Consider the following 9,462-nt stretch of genomic DNA (forward strand, 5'->3'; position numbering starts at 1 on the left):
TTCTTTCATTCCAAATCTTTATGATTTTTTTTTGACCATTTAGTGACCATTTAGTCACCAAAACTGTTTCAAAAATGGCTTTTTCAAAATGTCTTCTAATGTATTCCTCAGAATTATACATGGTTGGAACAACTTAATGTGCAAACGACAGGATTTTCATATTTGGCTGAATGACTTTAAACACACATTACCTACACAGTTAGTTTGAACCACACTATTGTACCTGTTTTTGCTTATAAATGATGTGAAATGAAAGAAATGTGTAAATTAATCTAAATAAGTGCAACCAGAACCCTAAAATACATATCACATCATATTTAAGATTTCTAAACTTGTCAGTTTGAGTTTTGACACACTTTCTATAGTTTTTATATAACGGTTTCAGTGGTATGACAATCACCGACAACGTAAAGTGTACTGTTTCATTGGATAACCCAATAACTTCCTGTTCCGTCCTTATCTTGTTTATATTCATCCGTCGGCTGTGATTGAACTGATAAAGGCCATGAACAAACTTGTTTAACAGCTGTTCTGTTTGATTTGTCTTTGTCTCCAGCTCTTCTGTGTATACTGGGACTTGTCCCCATGTCTGAGGTCTCTGACTGAATCCCTAGACAACATGAGTTTTTTCAGTGATCAAGTACAGGTTGGCTTGCTTTTTTTGTTCATTGATTTGTTCTTATGGTTATGCTTTGTGGCTCAGTACAAAACAATCAATACAGAAATGTTTTGTACTCTAAACCTAATAGTACATCAAACAACTGTAGAGTGTGTTTAAATACAAATGTTGCAGGGAAAATATCCAGAAATCTTGACATACTGCAATATTTCTTTGTCATTTAGTCTGATAGGAAACAGGGTGAACCGTCAAACTTTGTGGTTTTGTCATGTTGCTTTTGGTTTCAAGGAAATGCATGATGCAGAATTAAAGAACAGGATACTTTGATGAACACCAGGGGCCCTATCATACACCCAGCGCAATAAGGCGCAAGACCTGTTTGGTGCGATTTGTTGCTATTTTCAACGCAACTCTAATATTCCTGTTTTGCGCTACATTTAAAAAAAAAAATAGCAAATCCTTTTGCACCGCTTTGTGGACTCAGTCAAATAGACTGTGCAATTGACCAACTGAAATGTGGTCTAAAGTCCAGCGCAGAGCGTGTTAGTTGTGCACCTTAAACACTTACATATTGCTTAATACACACAGAATGCACAGCAATACACAAATATCATATATTATCATAATATATATATATATTACATATGATAAAAAATTAAAAGAATAAAATATTACAAAAATGAATAATTTCTATATAAATATAAAAAAACACTGCCTCCATGCCTTCTTCATCTCAGGGGGCTTTTCAGTTCATTCATGATAATTTGCATTTGTATAATATTATTATTAGTAGTAGTGTTATTTATTATATGCATACTTATATTTGCTTTAATAAAAACAAGCTAAGATTTGTCCACCTGTCGGGTTTTGGACCATATAGGTCATAGGTCCTGTGTTTAGATATCACTCAATTTTTTCACACAATCACACAATTCAAAATCATCATTTTGGGTTGGCACAGGCAAAAGTGAAGTGTCGCGGACGAAAGGAGGTGAGAGGCCCTAATAATATTTCTGGAGCCTCCAAAATGCGTGGGGCCTTAGAATCTTAAAGGGAATGGGAGATGAGATTCTGATTGGTTTAATCCACGTTATGCTCAAAACACAACCATAACTCATTAAGAGAATAAGCACAACCCTGTTAGACCATGCACCACGACGCAAACTGTATGTGTCAGTCCTTAAAATAGCAAAAGTAGATTTGGACATGCCCTCAATGCTTTTGCATCATGTGCTTTAGACTTTGCACCTAAATCGTTAAAATAGAGTCCCAGGCGTCTTCATTTTTTCATTACACTACATACCAAAAGTCAAGATGAAAGATAAGAACTGACAAGGGACTGAATAGGAAGTGTATATATAGATAGAGTTAATAAGGGAAGTGAACAGGAAACATGTGACCACAATCATTAACAAGCTACTTCGGAACTAACAAGGGTATATCACCAGAGATATATAGGAAACCTAAATATAAACATCCAAATTTTGCTACTCAAAACAGAACTTTTAGAGAACAGTTTAAATAAAAAAAAATTATAATTGTTATTTTTACATGAAAAATTGCGTTTTGGTGGCCTGAAAATGCACATTTTTGAACATGGCTTTTAAGTTGCTATTTTGTTATTGTTTTTTATGATATTTCTTTTTAACTGGATTGATTTTGACGACAATAAATCTTAATCTTTCGTTATTTTAGTATATTTAGTTGAGTTAAATGAAAAGGAGAATTATTTCATAGCTATATAGATATTATTTCAGTTAATGTTTATTTCACGTAACAAAAAATTGTTTTAGAAAAGTTTATAATTTTATTTAAACAATATATCAGGAAACATTTTTATTTTTCATTCAGTTAAACATTATGTACTCAGATAACTAACTTAAATAACATTAATTGACAATAAATGACAAAACAAAGAAATCACTTAAGCTTTAAGGGGGCTTGAAATGTGTTGAAAATGTCACTGCTCTTCTAAAAATGCTTTGCTGCTAGTGGTTTTGCAAGTCTCTGAGCTTTTAAAAAACAAGTTCAGTTCTGAAAAACTTTTAGGCGAAACTAATAATAATAACAATAATATTTCATTTTAAATCTCAACGATACTACAATGACACTGTGAGACAATAAAAAAACTGTAATTTTATCCTGCAGAACAAACTCAAGAAAAGAATGTCGCACCTAGTTTTAGTGACCGAGGTTACGACTCTGGATCCCGAGGCTGGATTACAGGACGAGGGGTTTCCAGAGGAGGAGCAACCCCTGCTGGTGGCGGGACGAGAGCGAAGCGAATCCATCAGTCAACGGGATGACTCCAAACTCACAAAAAACTTCAGCCTGATGCCCAACACCAGGCTTTCTAATCAGGTGACAACAAAAATATTCATATCAACAAAATACACATTTGTCAATTGCACCACAATTCTTACAAATGGTGATTTAAAGAGACTTCTACATGATGAATCATCACCAACTATTAATGTTGAATTAATCAAAGTTAGAACGTCTAACAGTTCTTTTTTTCTTCAGGTTATTGCTCAGCAGCTCCTGATGGCCTACAGTGCACTTTATGTTCGACTATTGGTATCAAACAAGCTAACTGTTCCATCCCATCGGCCTTCAGGTGCAGGGAAAAATCACTGTGGTCCCAGTGTTTGTCTGTGCGAGTATGTGGAGCTCAAGGCCCTGCAGTAGACAGAACATGACGATCTAATCTCACATTAAAAAAAGTATTAGTCATCCATTTCTGAGGATGATTGTTTTGCTCTCAATTATGGTATAGTCACAGACTGTTCTTGCTGCTCTTGACTGTTGTTTCCATCTGTGGACTGAAAAAATATATATATTTTTGTTGCCTGACTTGAGTGTTATTCTGATTTACAGTATACCCTCACTAGATGTGAAACTATGGCACTTGTTTTAGTTTTAACCAGCTAAACTGTCATTATTCTTAGTGGTACTAAATTATATATATATATATATATATATATATATATATATATATATATATATATATATATATATATATATATATATATATATATATATATATATATATATATATATATATATATATATACAGTTATACAGTTGAAACCACAAGTTTACATACACTGTATAAAAGGGCACATAACCATTTAAAAAAAAAAGTCAGATGTCAATGTGGCTAAACTAACTCAAGTTTACATTCAATAAGATTATTATGCCTCTGAAAAAGCTCAGATGATGGCGTCAAGGTTTTGGAAGTTTCTGATTGGCTAATTGATAACATTTGAGTTAATTGGAGGCACAGGATAGTATTTAACGAAAAAACTTAAACACACTGATTTTTTGTGACAACATGGGAAAATCAACAAGCCAGAATCAAAAAACAAAAAGACAGATTACAATTTGCTAAATTGCACAGGGAAAAAGTCAAATTTTTGGAGACATGTCCTGTGGTCTGATGGAACTAAGATTGAACTGTTTGGCCATAATGACCAGTGTTACATTTGGAGGACAAAGAGGAAAGCTTACAAGCCTAGGAACACCATCCCAACTGTGAAGTATGGGGGCGGCAGCATCATGTTGTGGGGCTGTTTTGCTGCAGGAGGGACTGGTCCACTTCACAGCATAGATGGCATCATAAACAAAAAACATTATGTAGAAATACTGAAGCAACATCTCAAGACATCAACCAGGAAATTAAAACTTGGCCACAAATGGGTCTTCCAAACAGACCAAATTAGTTAAAATGTGCTGTAAGGACAACAGAGTGAATGATTTGGAGTGGCCATCACAAAGCCCTGACTCAATCCTATAGAAAATTTGTGGGCAGAGTTTAAAAAAGCTTGGAATGGGCCAAAATTCGTTCAAACTATTGTGCGAAGCTTGTGGAAGGATACCCAAAACATTTGACCAAAGTTATACAGTTTAAAAGCAAAGCTAAAAAAATACCAAGGAAATGTATGTAAACCCTTGATTGTCTAGAAATTAATAAAAATAAATAAATGAATAAATAAATCCTCTCATTATTCTGGCATTTAGCAAATGTAAATCATTTAGGTCTTCCTAACAGACCAAAAATAGTAAACGTTTAGTATATTTACCATCAGAGGTTTAAAAATAAAAAAATATGTTATGTTAAGAGTGTATGTAAACTTTGGCTTTAAACTGTATATATATATATATATATTTTTTTTTAATATATATATATATATATATATATATATATATTTTTTTTTTTTTTTTTTTAATAGTCAATTGTGGCTTTTATGGGATTTTGATTAACATCATCTCATCCTGGGGAAAGCAGCAAGTGAAAAAACAGACTTATAATCTTCATAGGATATTCAGCCATGAAGAAAAATTGTGGTCAAGGGATTTGACTGGTAATATTGTACAGCAGAGTCTTGCTCATAAACGTTATATTATTTGAAAGAGTGTAGAGAGCTTAAAATATTTTTTTCTGCCTTAAAAGTAAATGGAAAGACCACACCTTACTCTTTAAGAGATGGTAGCACTCTTACCATCTGTAACGCCACAGACACACTTGTTCAATCTGTCGGATGGTGGCTCTACAGTAATCAAAAACACAAAACCACTTTTAACTCTTAAAGCACTCCCTGCAGAACCTTATATACAATGGGAAATATTAGGTCCAGCCAAAAAAGTGTCAAATTTGATCTGCAATATTCATGCATTTACTTGTATGTAAACTGCTCCACTATTTTAAATTTACACCAAAATGGTGCATAAATTTTCTCTTTCTTATCATCTCATCAGGTTGTGTCCACTACAGGCGCAATATAGTTTAACATGACATATTTAAAGTATTTCCTGTAGTAAATGCACACACTGATCTGATGCAGCTGAAAAGAACAAAGGCAAAACAAATGCAGGCAATTAAAGTCACTATTTTTGGTGCGCAAATGCTTTTGGAGCTTTGTATGATTTCAGTTGTATGATTTCAGTTGAACCACTATAGTCACATGGAATGTTTTGGCAAGGTTGGTTCCTTGTTGCAAGCACTCTGTCCGAAGTGCCACTCAAAATCTATAAGGGTATCTTAGAACACATTTCAGAATCAGTTAATGAACACTGAGCACCTATTAGACAGAGCAATCAGATCAAAAGTTGCAGGGTCTATTGTGACCTTGTGACCATGAGACTTGTCGCTGAGAAATTCCTAAATGAAAACTCAAATTTTAACAAAATTAGGGGAGCATATCTTGATTCTATAAAGTCAACATCTTGATTCTGAATATAATACATTTTTTTCATAGGTTATGCTGTTAAAATGACATATTTCAATAACAACTGACTTGAAATGGCTAAAAATTGATCACATTCCTTCAGGAATTTGAACATTGTTATTTTTTTAAAACTAGAATGTTGTGGCATCATTGAAAAAAAGGATTTTGCTGTAAGAAATGACAAACTGCAACAGTCGAGTTACACATAACTCTGCGTTTTTAATACACTTCTTGTGTATTTCTGCTAAAATTTGCTCTTTCTCTTTTTAGGACAAGTTTCTGGTTCAAACAAGTATGGCTAAATCAATACAATATTGCCAGTGTATAGCTTAGCACTGACTACTTCAGTTGAGTTTCAGTTGAATCCAAGCTGGTGTGATTGAGACTGGGCTATTTTGCATATTCAAATGTACATATACTTCATTTGTAGAAATCACCTTATTTTTTTATATATACAGCTACTCTGCTAACATGAAAATGACTATCATAGTTCCTACAAAAGTTCGCCCTCAAGGCTCTGATTGGTCAGCTACCATAATGTGCTGTGATTTGCGGATCAGTTTCACCAGGAAGCATCACGTCTAATCATGCCTCTACTAGCATGCGATGGGCCTCTGCTGTGTCAATATTGTCAGTCAGTGTAGCCGATAGTCGTTTCAGTGTGAGCCCGAATTAGGCAGAAAATGAAGAAGACACAGCTGAACCTCACGCCTGCTCTTTAAAATAAATTCTGACAAGTGTCTTTTACATATATTTGGAATAAGCATGTGTAAGTAATATGGAATGTTCACATATCTTTAGCAAGTTTGTTAATCGAGACGTAGAACGCAGGGAAAGCTGCCATATAGAAAGACACTGCAGCGCTGCTGAAGATTGTGGGTGTTTACATCGCATCGGTTTGATGGATAAATATGAGTTGGTAGCTAAATTGTTTGCTGTGCTAAACAGCATTTCCCATTGTTTCCATCCTTGTTTACGTGAATAACAATGACACAAATCATAAAAATGAAGCTTCTTTACTTTTGGTCTTGTCAAGACAAGATCTGAAACATTAGGGATTAAGCTAAATTAACTTTGTATAACTTTTATTTTTATCCATGATCTTACTTTTTCTCAGATTTCACTCCTCAGAGCATCTGACATCATGTCACACATAGGACATGCGTTAGGGCTTCCCCTACCATAACACACCTGAAACATGGGTTGCCGTAAAACTCAATGGTAGGGAATTGTTTTCTCTCATTAACTGCAGGGAAAGAGTTAAACAAAATAATTTATCAATTATATCATAAGAAATAATGTTCTTTAATTCGGTCACATCCAGCGGTCGTCATCCGTGAACCAATCTCATCTCCACCTGTTTATTCCATTGCTTCCTTTGCTCCAACTTTCTTATGCAGTCTGAAGCACGTCAAAGGTACAAAACGCCCAATTTGCACCACAGGATGTCTATATCTCATTTTTGCTTTGACTTCACATGTTAATCACTCGTGCTTCATCTGCATCTGCTTACAGCACAAGCTGAAATCTCCCCCACCCCACCCTCCATTCCATGTAATGTAATGATTGTTAGGGCGCAGGTGAGACATCATTTCCACTTAAATACATCACGTGCAATGATTATATGGTTTGGAATTTGATGTTTTATGAGATTATTTACCCAATTATTTTGTGCTTAATTATGAATTTGGCAGGACTGCAAAAATTTGTGTCTTTTTATTGATTTTGCATTGGATTCAGCTATCGCGGAATCACAAAAAACTAAGGGCTGCTCCTTCTTTGAGAAGTTTTTAGCTGAATCCAGCACTGAACTGATTCTTGAGGATCTCCTTTGTCAAATGCTAGCTATATATATTTTATAAGTCTCTGGAATGTAATTAAAAGTAAATTGTAAGCACTTCTCTCCTTGTGTTGTGTCTTTTGGAAGCCCAAACATAGAAACAAAACAATCTCTGTGGAAATAGCAGCGTTTGGATGGCATTTTAGCTCTTTATACTATAACATCACAGCGCCTATGGCCACGCATCTTCGCTGCGTGGGTTGTATGCGCGTAGTGATTACGCATAACCTGAAGCGTTTATGATTTCACTGGCTCGAATGTATTTTTTTGTAGTCCCCAAATTCGTTTGATGAAGGCATTGCTAAGCTAACTTTGTAAAAGGCAATGTCTCCCTTTGCTTTGATTGTATTACATTCAGAGATGTTGTTTGTGTTCACACAGCGACATTACACATCAACTAAAGTTTAAAATATGATATCGTAATAGACCACCCCTTTAAATCATCAAAGATACATTTATAAAGTCTTTCAGGATTTTAATATGTATTCCATGATTCTGCTGCATTTTGCTTTTAGCGCAGAGACAGAGAAATTGCTTGTCTGTGTAAACTTGTCGTGTCTAGTTAGGGCAGTGTGTAGCGTGCAGGTCTTACGTAAGTCTCTGGTGAGGGGAGGACGGTGCAGCGAGAGCCATTGAGGCAGAGATAGCAAATGACAGTAAGGGTGTCAACATGAATCAAGCGGCGAGTCAGTGAATCTACAGCACACTGCTCAAAGCTTGGCACAAATAGCACATGGGTACTCGACTGAGCACTGTGAGGGACGTGTACAACAGATGTAGCGAACCAGCAGAGGTTGTTAATCAGCCTTGATGGAGCTGTGGAGGTGAGTACATGAGCACGGTATGGGCGACACAAACACACGCCGTGAGGCCGGCCGTAAGGGTCAGAGCTGAAGAGGCAAAACTGTGCGATGGAGGAAGGCAGGCCTGCAGTGTTAAATGATTACTGAAACCATGGCTCTCTTTGGGAGGCTAAACGACCATCTGTGATCCTACCAACACAGTCTGGCCCGCTTCCTTCTACTAACTCCATTCATCTCTCTTCCCTTCGGCTTCTTTTCCATTTTGGATGAAACGCTCAAAACCTGTCACAAACAGGTCATATTTCACCACAAATTCAAAACAAGAGATGTAAGAAATTTTGTTTTACAAAATAAAGAAGGCTACGGCTGCCATTTTAAGGTCATATGGCCAGCTGAATACAAATCATACCTGTGGAATATATGAAGCATATATAACTGAATTGTAACTGAAAACATTTACATGACAACTGAAACAACTGAAAACTTTTTCATGATGCATCTATAAAAGTAAGTGTCAGTATAAATCCATGAATGTCTCGATAAATCCCTTTTTTTTTAATTCCCAAAAATCCAGAATAAATCTCCTATTTTAGCTGGTGTTATTTAAGTATTACTTGTATAATATTGTATGGATTTAAATTTAAATGAGTTTTTATTTTTATGAAAGTTTTAGTTACTTTTAATTTATAAAAGTGAATTTATAAGAGTAATTTTAAAAAAATAAATAATAATAATAATAATAATAATAATAAATGAATGACTCAATGTATAAATATTATGAAAGAAAAACACTCTGAAAGACTCTGGTCTTATCAGTAAAAGGTGTGTTATTTTAAATCAAGCTAGTCGTATAATATTACATCGATTCAAACTTGAAAGAGATTTTATTTTTATGTTTTCAGTTTTTAATTTATAAAAGTAAATTTATAAGATTAAATTTAGTCTTTTGTGTTGGTTTTTGTACTTCAATTT

At 34.8% G+C, this 9,462-nt stretch overlaps 1 protein-coding gene across 3 annotated transcripts in view; it reads left to right on the top strand.

The window, feature by feature from the left end:
• Positions 1–3,472, top strand: part of si:ch211-222e23.2 — a 16,607-nt gene extending 13,135 nt beyond the window's left edge. For 2 of the 3 annotated variants that reach the window (XM_683161.9, XM_005170101.5), the window contains exons 9-11: positions 557–646; positions 2,768–2,980; positions 3,143–3,472. In XM_683161.9, the coding sequence (XP_688253.2) occupies positions 557–646; positions 2,768–2,980; positions 3,143–3,307 (468 nt within the window). In that variant the 3' untranslated portion in view covers positions 3,308–3,472. Of the gene's footprint in view, positions 647–2,767; positions 2,981–3,142 lie in introns of all 3 variants that reach the window. The other variant, XR_012395095.1, reaches the window with a different exon arrangement.
• Positions 3,473–9,462: the final 5,990 nt, after the last annotated feature.

The sequence above is a fragment of the Danio rerio genome, chromosome 19, assembly GCF_049306965.1.
Source record: "Danio rerio strain Tuebingen ecotype United States chromosome 19, GRCz12tu, whole genome shotgun sequence".
Taxonomy (NCBI): Eukaryota; Metazoa; Chordata; class Actinopteri; order Cypriniformes; family Danionidae; genus Danio; species Danio rerio.